Raw genomic sequence first — 12620 nt, forward strand, 5'->3', positions numbered from 1 at the left:
TGGGCTGTGAATGACATGAGCAGCAGAGTGGTGAAAACATGGAAGGGAATTTTTATTCATTTACTTTTGTCAGTCAAAAAAAACAAGCATACACCAATTACCCAAACACTATTAGGCTATGAGTGATAGAATGAATTGAGCCACGGTATAGTGGTATGAAGCTAAAGAGGACCAGGATGTTGACTTTATGGGCCTTTGCGCCATGCCTTAAATTATCTAGGGGAAGCAATGACTGTTCTGCTTCTACTCTACTGTTTGCTTGGTCTCCAGTTGGGGTCGAAGTGTTTGCGTAGCGGCTCCCAGCAATGACTGTTCTGCTTCTCTACTCTACTGTTTGCTTGGTCTCCAGTTGGGGTCGAAGTGTTTGCGTAGCGGCTCCCAGCACTGGTAGTAACTCTTGTCCAGCCTCTGACACGTCTCCAGACCCCACTTAGTAACCGCCATGCTGAACGACGACTCAAACATGAAGGCCTAAGAGAGAGATGTTACTTGACGGCTCACTGATATTTACAGTTTTATAATTTCATCACGTGTGTGTGCTCCCATATGTTACCATGGTCCCATCGGCCACCCTCTCTGGTTTGAGGAGAGCGGTGCTGCTCTTCTCGAAGCAGTCTCTGTCAGGGCCATGAGGGGTCATCGTGCTGTGGAGAGTGCCCCCTCCTGGCTGGAAGCCCTCCTCCTTGGCCTCATAGTGGCCCTTGATCAGCCCCATGAACTCACTCATACAGTTCCCTGGAACACAGACAGGGGGAGCTCTAACACACACACTACTACAAAATACATTAGAGAGACCAAGGACAGGTTAGGGTAGTCACTAGATGGCTATGCCAGAAAAGGACAAAGTTCTCGGTAACATCAGAACTGAAGACGAGCGAGTGCTTGAGTTATTTGTTCTTAAAGTGTGTGTGTGTGGTCGTACTGTGGTAGTACGGGGGTCTGAAGGTGTGGTCGGCCACTCCCCAGCGTGGGGGGAAGATGACAAAGTCAGCCATGGCGACTCCTGGACGAGAGGACTTGGCCGTCAACACTGTGAAGATGGAAGGATCCTGATGCACAGATGGAGGAGAGGAAGGGTTAGGGGCGTGTGTCTATGCATGCTTATGTGTGCGTGTGTCTATGCATGCTTATGTGTGTGAGGTTCTCACCGCATGATCGAAGGCCACACAGTTGATGACCATGAAGTTGTCCAGGTTGTATTTGTATGGAGTGTAGTTTCCATGCCACGCTACCACATTGAAGGGAGAGAAACTCTGCAATCACACACACACACAAGAAGGAATAGAATAATGTTCAAATGTACAGTAGGGGTGAGGCAGGCGTCAGCATCCCTACCGCACCTTGGAACTGGAGATACAGACATACCTCAAGTCAATTCTCATTTCTGGAAAGAGGGACCTTGATATTCAGAATTGAAAAACAGAAGTAGACCAGCATAAGGGACAAAAAGAACCCGAGGATAAGGGCTGATTTGGAACGGTGGGCCTCCTCTCCTTCTCTACTATTCTTTTCATTCTCCCCATTCGCTGTGATCTTCAGCTCCAGGTATATATGCAGTAATTGGTTTCACAATCAAACTTTCAGGGCCCTCGGCTCAGAGAGAGAGACACGAAGACGGTGTAGAGATATTTCTTCATCTTGATTGTTAAAACCACAGCAATTTTATATAGCAGTTCTGATAATGTCACTGTGAAAGAGACATTCAATGGTAGTTCTAAAATCAATATTATTCATTACAGCTCAAGCCGTCTTCGGGACTGACCCATGTACCCTCTCAAACGTGCGCAAGCACACACGCACTCCCACAGACATACACCATAAATGAAATACTAACACACTCGTTTGCAGTACAAACACAGTCACCATGCACCCAGGGGGTCGGAGTAGCCCAAGGCAGGTAATCTCTTGGGCATTACAGTTCCTGTGATAACTCTGCCAGACTCGATTAAAAACGGAGTGAGAGAAAAAAAAAACACAACAAACATATTGGCCCAGTCAAGCAAATAATAAGTTAATTTGAGCAATTTGATCTCTCTGCAGGGGGACCAAACAGCAAGACAAGACAGAGACGGAACCTGCCCCCCCCCCCCCACTTCCACACGTTAGGTGGGGGAGAGAGAAAGTGCAAGCCCCAACACTCAGTCTGAACCCAGAGATGACTAAGAGAAAGAGAGGTAGATGGAGAGAGGTGGATGGAGAGAGGTAGAGAGAGGTGGATGGAGAGAGGTAGAGAGAGGTGGATGAAGAGAGGTAGAGAGAGGTGGATGAAGAGAGGTAGAGAGAGGTGGATGAAGAGAGGTAGAGAGAGGTGGATGAAGAGAGGTTGATGGAGAGAGGTAGATGGAGAGAGGTGGATGGAGAGAGGTGGATGGAGAGAGGTGGATGGAGAGAGGTGGATAGGTTAATGAAAGAAAGAGGGGACTGGTGTATATCCCATGCATCCACATGGCATTCGGGAAGTATTCAGATCATCACTTTTTACACATTTTGTTATTGTTACAGCCTTGTTCTAAAATGGATAAAAATGTATGTTTTTCCTCATCAATCTACACATAATACCCCATAATGACAAAGCAAAAACTGTTAAGAAATATTTGCAAATGTATTAAAAATGGGGGAAAAAACACCTCATTTACATAAGAATTCAGACCCCTTTCCTAGAGACTCGAAATTGAACTCGGGTGCAATCCTGTTTCCACTGATCATCCTTGAGATGTTTCTACAACTTGACTGGAGTCCACCTGTGAAACAGCCTGCTTGGAGTTTGCCAAAAGGCACCTAAAGGACTCGCAGATCATGAGAAACAAGATTCTCTGATCTGATGAAACCAAGATTGAACTCTTTGGCCTGAATACCTAGCATTACATCTGCAGTAAGCCTGCCACCATCCCTACGGTGAAGCATGGTGGTGGCAGCATCATGCTGTGGGGATGTTTTTCAGCGGCAGGGACTGGGAGACGAGTCAGGATCGAGGGAAATATCAACAGAGCAAAGTACAGTGAAATCATTGATGAAAACCTACTCCAGAGAACTCGACCTCAGATTGGGGTGAAGGTTCACCTTCCAACAGGACAAATGACCTGAAGCACACAGCCAAGACAACGTAGGAGTGGCTTCGGGACAAGTCTCTGAATTATCCTTGAGTGGCCCAGCCAGAGCCCGGACGAACATCTCTGGAGAGACCTGAAAGTAGCTGTGCAGCGATGCTCCCCATCCAACCTGACAGACCTTGAGAGAATCTGCAGAGAAGAATGGGAGAAAATACCCAAATAGAGGTGTGCAAAGCTTGTAGCGTCATACCCAAGAAGACTTGAGGATGTGGTCACTGCCAAAGATGCTTCAATAAAGTAGGGTCTGAATATTCATGTGAATTAGATTTGTTTTTTATTTGTAATACATATGCAAACATTTCTAAAAACCTGTTTTTGCTTTGTCATTATGGGGTATTGTGATGTCATTATGGGGTATTGTGATGTCATTATGGGGTATTGTGATGTCATTATGGGGTATTGTGATGTCATTATGGGGTATTGTGTGTAGATTGATTTAAAAAATGATTTTTATCAATTTCAGAATAAGGCTGTAATTTAACAAAAAGTGGAAAAAGGGAAAGGGTCTGAATACTTCCTGAAGACACTGTATCCCCTCTTACACATGCGTTTCCACGGTTACCTCCCTCCCTAACACACACAAACACACTCACACACGCAGACACACCCTCCGTCCTCCCCTTCCCTGTCTTTAAAATCCCCTCCTGTCAGACAAAATGAGTCGATCCAATTACCTGCTCGAGAGGATGCTTTCAAGACGGGGTGGGAAATCATTCCACGGTAAAATATGCTGAAATTAATTCTTAACTCGAGCAAGGTTTTCTCCCCTTCTGAAAAGACAGGTAGGTATCTGGCGGGAACTCCAGGACGCGTTGATCATAATTGGTTACGGCTGGTAAGTGAGCCGAGACGGGAGCCTGCTGATCAGAACTGTCAGGCATTTTACATTAAATAATCGGGGAGGGCAGTTCAATGTTAACGTGCAGCTATTCTCGGAGTTGGGACGGCCAGATAGCTAATCGCCAACATTAGTGGTGTCCCATGTATATTTTACAAGCTACTATCATGAATTATAGTGCTGTGTATTGTAATGTCTGTGACAGAACATGTACATATGAACCCAAAGACACACGTGTACTCACGTCGCGCACAGGTACACACCTGTTGGCTGGAGAACAGTTTGCCCTGATACTTGTTGATGACGGTGTAGCCTGTGGCCACCTCGCGGTCCTCATACCACGCTACCGGAGTCAGGAAGTCCCTGGGATTGGCCAGTCCGTTGGCCCCTAGGAAGATGATAGGTTCAGAAATGTTATAGCGTTGAAAGGTGGGAGGGTCAAGGTGTCATGTTGAGGAGGAATGGTGTCACACGCACCTATGGGTCCCAGGTCGGGAAGCTCAAAGTGGGCCCCGTACACCTCCAACACGTATCCTCTGGTCTCCCCGAACACATTCACACTGAAACGCATTCCTTGCTGCAACACACAAGGGACATACAGATATATGCGAGGGGACAGGTGAAGGTTGACAGTTACAGGTGAGGGTTGAAAGTTGCAGATGAAGATTGAAAGTTGCAGGTGAAAATTGAAAGTTACAGGTGAAGATTGAAAGTTACAGGTGAAAATTGAAAGTTACAGGTGAAGATTGAAAGTTACAGGTGAAGATTGAAAGTTACAGGTTGACAGTTCAGGTGAAGTTTGACAGTGGCAGGTTGAAAGTTGCAAGTTGACAGTTACAGGTTGACAGTTACAGGCGAGGGTTGACATTACAGGTTGACAGTTACAGGTGAAGGTTGGCAGTTACAGGTGACAGTGATTATCACAGGGTGAAGGTTGACAGTGAGCGGGATTCATGTGAAGCATGGTTTTGTTGTTGAGAGCTGTCAAGATCGACAGGCTTAAAGATCTCTGGTGCTGCCGTCTCACCTGGATGACACAGATCTCGTTGGGTTCCACCATCATCTTCCCAAACTCTGTAGTGATCAGAATCTCCCCCTGCTGGGGCACTGAGAGAGAGAATGGGGGTGCTTACTTATTGCTTATTAATTTAACATGTGTACCTTTACTAAAAAAACTGCATATTTGACTGACCAATTAGCAAATCTCCATCTGAATTGTTGAAACACCTGAAAAGCAGAGACCACATAAAATTGTTGACATGGGGCTCAGAGTTGTAAAGATCAATTATGGGAGAGATGATCACACACACACCACACACACACCACACACACACACCTGTCAACCATGGAGGTGTTGCAGGTGAACATGTGGATGCCGATCCCATTGCGGGACTTGGTGTCTCCTGCTCCACATAGGGTGTGCAGACCCTATGATTGACAGATGGGAGAACCAATCAGACCCAGGACAGATGACAAGCTATTCAGCAGAAACAGCTATTTTCTACCAAGTAAAACCAGAGGACTGAGTGAACGAGAGATTATGTTTTACCGTCACAAAGTCCACTTTCTTCTCGGAGGATTTGGGGATGGTGAATGGCATCCATCGGAGCTACGAAAAGGAAATATTTTAAAATGTTGAGACTTAATTTCCCTGTTTATCTTCTCTCTCGCTCGCTTTCTCTCTGTACCTGGTTAGGGTCAGGTTCCACTTCGTCCCATTTCTCTGTTAGGTTCCCACAGTGCATTGCGGTGTAGGGCTTGTGGCGCACGGACGGCAGGATACGGTACAACCAGCTGTAGAATCGAGGAAAGAAAGTTAGCAAAGATAGTGTGTTCGTCTGTGTACATGTCTATGAATAAGTGCATAAAATTGCTTTGCTGTACACATAATCTAAGGACCATTGAAAGGAGGATACATTCCTGCCAATCACTATTAAATGACTGGATACCTCCTCTTATTGGTTGGCCGTGGGCAGGTGAAGGCGGTGCCAGAGAGTTGTTCAGCATAGAGGCCATAGGGACACACCTGAGGGTTGTTCTGGAGAGACACAACAGAGCTGGGTTCAACATCCCAGAGGGGGTAACGGAGGTGTGAGGGGTGTTTGCAGGGGCTACAGAACCTAAAATGTAGGCTATACAGGTGTGTTTTAAGGGGTGGTGTTGTGTAACAGGTGAGGTGTAGTGTGGAATGTTACCTGTCCCTCAGGTAAGGACCCTGGGCAGCGAGGGTCTTCAGAGGAGAACTCATTCCCAAACCCACTCAGGTACTGGAGGAGATTGAGAGACGCTACAGTTGACAGTGATACTTTACATATGCCCTCACTATTACATTATGTTATGACATCATCATGTCTATGTTGTTGAGTCCTTAATACACTGTACAAAAATATAAATGCAACAATTTAAAAGATTTTACTGAGTTACAGTTCATAAAAGGAAATCAGTCAATTGAAATAAAATAATTAGGCCCTAATCTATGGATCGCACATCTGGGAATACAGATATGCATCGGTTGTTCACAGATACTTAAAAAAAAAAAGTAGGGGAGTGGATCAGAAAACCAGTCAGTATCTGGTGATCATTTGCCTCATGGAGCGTGACACATCTCCTTCACATAGAGTTGATCAGGCTGTTGATTGTAGCCTGTTGAATGTTGTCCCACTCTTCAATGGCTATGTGAAGTTCTTGGATATTGGCAGGAACTGGAGCACGCTGTCATACCTGTCGATCCAGAGCATCCCAAACATGCTCAATGGGTGACATGTCTGGTGAGTATGCAGGCCATTGAAGAACTGGGACATTTTCAGCTTCCAGGAATTGTGTACAGATCCTAGCGACATAGGGCCGTGCATTATCATGCTGAAACATGAGGTGATGGTGGTGAATTAATGGCACGACAATGGGCTTCGTCACGGTATTTCATCATGGTATCTGTGCACACTTCTCCAGCGTGGCAGTGGCCATCAAAGGTGAACATTTTCCCACTGAAATTGATTACGACGCTGAACTGCAGTCAGGTCAAGACCCTGGTGAGGACGACGAGCTTGCAGATGAGCTTCCCTGAGATGGTTTCTGACAGTTTGGGCAGAAATTTTTCGGTTGTGCAAACCCACAGTTTCATCAGCTGTCTGGGTAGCTGGTCTCAGACGATCCCGCAAGTAAAAAAGATAGATGGATTGAGGTCTTGGGCTAGCGTGGTAACACGTAGTCTGCGGATGTGAGGCCGGTTGGACGTACTGACAAATTCTCTAAAACAATGTTGGAGGTGGCTTATGGTAGAGAAATGAACATTACATTCCCTGGCAACTAATCTGGTGGACATTCCTGCTGTCAGCATGCCAATTGCACGCTCCCTCAACTTGACACATCTGTGGCATTGTGTTGTGTGACAAAACTGCACATTAAAAAGTGGCCTTTTATTGTCCCCAGCACAAAGTGCACCTATGTAATGATCCTGCTGTTTAATCAGCATATTGATATGCCACACCTGTCAGGTGAATGGATTATCTTGGTGAATGGATTATCTTGGCGAATGAGAAATGCTCACTAACAGATGCAAACAAATTTATGCACAGAATTTGAGAGAAATAAGCTTTTTGTACTTTTGTACTAGGATCTTGTATTTCAGCTCATGAAACCTGGGACCAAAATGTTACATAACATGTAACTTTTATGCTCAGAGTACTTGTGTCATCTGTTTGCATACTTGGCACACAATGCAAACCTACGTGACTTTTCTGATGTAGCCATGCAACGCCACAGCAGCACGACCCCGTTCTCTCTTTCTCCTCTCACAGTAGCCTACGCTTGGAACTTGGCGCACGCACAAAAAAATTGTGCCGAGTCATCGCGGGTCTGCAAAAGCGCACTGGTCTTTTTGCAGTTATGCGCGCGCTCACGTGATTACATTCCTTGCATTGTAGTTTCCTTGGTGTGGAAGAATGATGCCCAAATTCTCAATAAATGACAGTGGCTGAATGAAACATGAGTGGCACAATGGCTGTTAACTGATTACAGTGTTAACCGTGTTACCTCAGAACTCTGCGTTCCACAAGCCGCTAGGGAGCATCTGGGCAGCTGCTAAACGCAGCGCGCTGATTGGACATAAGGGAACGCCCCTTCAGCGCACCGCCTGACCGTGGCAGTATGCTCCAGATTTATAAAACACAGTTTACTTATGCTAAAACACAGTTTAGTCTTGCATTGCATATCATGAGATTTCGGACATTTGTTGATGCGATTGAAAGCTAAAAAAAAACTATATATATGCTTATCGTTCCCATATGTCAGCATTTCTTATTTTAAATGAAGAACAATTTATGAGAAATAACAGCCCTCTGCAAAAATGAACCTGAATTTAGGTTCATCATAAATGGAGGTAATATTTAGGGAAGTTGTTCCTCCTTAGTCCTTACCTTAAGCCCAGACATTGTGATTCCTTACGAAACTATCCTCCTGAAGACAATACGTGTTTAAAGTCCAACACGCTGGTTAAAACGTAACTATTTCTCTCCAGTATCTCAGTCTACGATACCTAACCGATACGCCACACAACCCCCACGTCCCGAGATGGAGAGAGTGAAAAAAAGAGGAGAGGAGGGCTGGATTTATGCTTTTTCTCAACATGGCTTTAATTAAGACCAGAGCGTTCCGTGACGTATGGGGGGTTCTCTCTGGTAGAAAGGGGTGGATATGCATAGAAAAATAGAGACAGGGGTGGAGAGGCCGAGCAAACAAGGACCAAAGTCACAAGGAAAGCAAATACAACCCCAAACCACCTTTTAGATCCAACATGGGTCCAATGGCCATGAGACGTGTAGTTTTACGTTCCACACCCGGGCTACGGATGCACTGACTGCTCCGGTGGTGATGCATGTAGAAATATAATGTGTATAATGAATTATATGGTGATGCACAACAGCGCACTGAAATTATAGAGATCTTATTCAATTACCATTCTACTTCCGAATGTTATGACTAAAACCAACGAGATGATGACTCCATTACTTAGCTGGCCATGTTGGAAAGGACAACAGTGGCAATATCGTCAGGCCTGCTGAGCATGTGGTATGTTTAAGCAATAAGGCCCAAGGGGGTGTGGTATATGGCCAATATACCATGGCCACACACCCTTGTGCCTTATTGCTAATTATAAACTGGTTACCAATGTAAATAGAGCAGTAAAAATAAATGTTTTGTCATACTTGTGGTATACAGGCTGATATACCACGGCTGTCAGGCTGTCAGCCAATCAACATTCAGTGCTGAACCATCCAGTTTATATAGGCCTATGAATGATTGAGTTTAGCTTAGGAATCGAAGAATCAGAGGTATCGGCCTTTGTCATTGTCGATAGAACCAAAAGGGACAAGCAATCTGTGGGATATAGAATAACAAATGATTGATTATTTTTTATCTGCTTTAAACCACATCTATTTTTTTATTCCGAATAATTTAAATGAATAATACAAGAATATTAAACATGCAATCGAATTTTTATCTGAACAACAGGACGAAAAATATCTACATTATAGGCCAAATTTATTCAGTTCATTTTGTCAAAAGGAGAGGACCAAATTGGTCGCAGCTAAAGTCCCAGCAGTATCAAAGATAATGAATTTCCCTTTCTCATTCTTCATCCCAATCCCGTCTCTTGTGTATTTATTTTCTTTTAGGGAGGGTTCGGGCAAAGATAAATGATGGCAATTCTCATAGCGAGGCGCAAGTAAACTCGACGCGACAGAAGTAACTGTTCTCCAGCGAGGCGTGCAGTTGCCGCGGGTGCCCCGCCGTGTGCCGCGTCGCATACGAGAAAGCCCAACGGCGGAAAATATTGCGACCAGGTCTGCGGAAATTGATCTGCTCCTTGGATTGAGAAAGAAATGAGAGATTTGAATATCACCTCCGAGTTTAATGATAGAATTCTGCAGAAATGAGTCTCCTCTCCGGGTAGTGTTCTGTGAGGGGCTGAAAGACTGTAGCCTATTGCATCAGCAGTTGTATCTATGCATGAGTAAGTGGGCAGGAAATGGTTTGTTATTAGGGGCCTACTGGACTCAATGGCTTGATGGGAAATGGCAGGCATATCTTAACTCACCTGCTACAAACCCCAATGCACCCACCCAACACACACCCAGTGTCAGCTTGTCTGGACATGTCTGCGTTTTAACCTGAACGGTCGAAACATTGAAAATATGAAACACATGTCCTTGTTGTCCCGTCACCTTTATATGGCCTAAGGTGCTCTGGATAAGTGTATGCTAGATTACTCAAATGTCACTGAAACTCACGCGCACACACACACACACACACACACACACACACACACACACACACACACACACACACACACACACACACACACACACACACACACACACACACACACACACACACACACACACACACACACACAGCAGCTCTAGTATACCCTCTCTGTCTCTTCTGCTCTGAAATCATGTGTGTCTCTCTCTCACTCTCTCTAAATTTCAATTCAAATTCAATTTAAATTCAAGGGGCTTTATTGGCATGGGAAACATATGTTAACATTGCCAAAGCAAGTGAAGTAGATAATAAACAAAAGTGAAATAAACAATAAAAATGTACAGTAAACATTCCACTCACAGAAGTTCCAAAAGAATAAAGATTTCAAATGTCATATTATGTCTATGTACAGTGTTATAACAATGTGCAAATAGTTAAAGTACAAAAGGGAAAATAAATAAATATAAATATGGGTTGTATTTACAATTATGTTTGTTCTTCATTGGTTGCCCTTTTCTTGTTGCAACAGGGATATCCTGGAGGGAGAAATCAATCATTTCCAGGACCAGGGAGATGTACTAGTATACAAACCAGTCAGTCTCTCTGTTTCTGTCTCTCTCTCTCTCTCTCTCTCTGTCTCTGTCTCTCTGTCTCTGTCTCTGTCTCTCGCTCCCTCTCTCTCCTTCTCTGAGTTGAGTCTCTTCTGCGTTCTACCCCACTAATGTTATGCAAATGGTTTAATATGAAGAAAAAGACTGTTGCCGTGCATTGCTCTCTCCTGGATCACACCCTCAGGCTTCCACAACGATAGATTTAACGAGCATCGCATTATTCAGGAGTCATTAAACGATGCCCTCTCTGAGACACACACACACACGCACGCACGCACACACACACACACACACACACACACACACACACACACACACACACACACACACACACACACACACACACACACACACACACACACACATAATGGATATTACAGCTCCTTACACACACACACACACACACACACACACACACACACACACACACACACACACACACACACACACACACACACACACACACACACACACACACACTCTACACATGCCTTTTAGTACCGGCTCCCAGTTTCAAACACATCACGGTGTCACAGAATCAAAATTACACTCTCCACCCACAGAGAAAATTGCTTTGGAATTGCTTGGTTATAAAGATGTACTTAAAAAAAAGACAAGTAAAGCAACGAAAACACAACAGACTTTAATGCTTTGTGGACAACTCGTGATGCTGGTTAATCATTGGACTTATTTACGTCAGAATATATATGTGTATTGGTGTGTTGTGTTCGTGCGAAGGACACAAAATCGATTTACAATTGTAAAAAAAATAAATAATAAAAAAAAAACAGGAGTCAAAATAAAACAAAACATGAATAAAGAGAGTCTGAAAGAATGGAGAGGTTGTGATGCATCAGTGTATGAGGAGGGTCAGGTTGGGATTTAGATACCAATCCAGTTGAGTGGAAGAGGTAGTGTGTGTGTCGGTGTGTGTGTGTGTGTGTGTGTCAGTGTGTGTGTGGGGGGGCTTTAGGAGGGACTAAAAGATAGCGATGGACTCCGAGTCATGGGTGGCTGGAGGAAGGGAGTCCCAGAGCCGAGGAACAAACCTTGAGAAGCCCCCTGTCGCCAAGCTCTGGAGCTTCCACCTGGAGATGACAAGGTGGCCTGCTGTGGTGGAACTGAGTGCTGGTAGGGGAGAAGAAGGTCTGAGAGGTAAGGGGGGGGGAGTACTTTGTAGGTCAGAAGAAGGATCTTGTAATCAATGCATTGGGAGACAAGGAGCCAGTGGAGTTCACAGAGGACAGCAGAGATATGCTGCCAGGACTGGGTGAGGAGTTGGGCTTCAGAGTTCTGAACCATTTGGAGCTTATGGAGGGAGCCTGAGTTGATGCCGGAGAGCAGTGAGTTACAGTAGTCAAGACTGGAGGAGATGAACGCAATGTATGAGGGTTTCAGCTGCAGGAAGAGAGAAGTTGCCTATGAGGTTCAGTTTTATTTATTTTACCTTTATTTAACCAGGCAAGTCAGTTAAGAACAAATTCAGATTTTCAATGACAGCCTGGGAACAGTGGGTTAACTGCATGTTCAGGGATTAGAACTTGCAACCTTCAGGTTAATAGTTCAACGCTCTAACCACTAGGCTACCCTGCCCTATATCACTGTTGATCTAGAAGAAGTTTTGTTGCATCCATGTTTTTTTTGCAGAGAGGCAGGATTCAATGTGGGTCAGAGGTGGGTTGAAGAATATAGCAGTGGAAGTCAAGGACAAAGTGACAGAGGACCTAACCAAGGGGGAGGATGTAGATGATGAAGAGTAAGGGACCCAGAACAGAGCCCTGGGGCACACCCTGTCTA

The 12620-nt window shown here is 44.7% G+C and overlaps 1 protein-coding gene across 1 annotated transcript; it reads right to left on the reverse strand.

The window, feature by feature from the left end:
* Positions 1-31: 31 nt before the first annotated feature.
* LOC135517141 (homogentisate 1,2-dioxygenase-like) lies at positions 32-8542 on the reverse strand. Its single transcript, XM_064941179.1, has 14 exons — positions 8364-8542; positions 6144-6215; positions 5898-5986; positions 5637-5742; positions 5498-5557; positions 5285-5376; positions 5141-5175; positions 4976-5055; positions 4426-4525; positions 4212-4336; positions 1149-1253; positions 923-1049; positions 554-735; positions 32-471 (listed from the first exon to the last, which is right to left on the reverse strand). Exons 1-14 carry the CDS (start codon positions 8376-8378, stop codon positions 328-330), a joined length of 1332 nt encoding a protein of 443 aa, XP_064797251.1. The 5' UTR covers positions 8379-8542; the 3' UTR covers positions 32-327.
* Between the last annotated feature and the right edge of the window lie 4078 nt (positions 8543-12620).

This window comes from Oncorhynchus masou, chromosome 28, assembly GCF_036934945.1.
Source record: "Oncorhynchus masou masou isolate Uvic2021 chromosome 28, UVic_Omas_1.1, whole genome shotgun sequence".
Classification (NCBI taxonomy): Eukaryota; Metazoa; Chordata; class Actinopteri; order Salmoniformes; family Salmonidae; genus Oncorhynchus; species Oncorhynchus masou.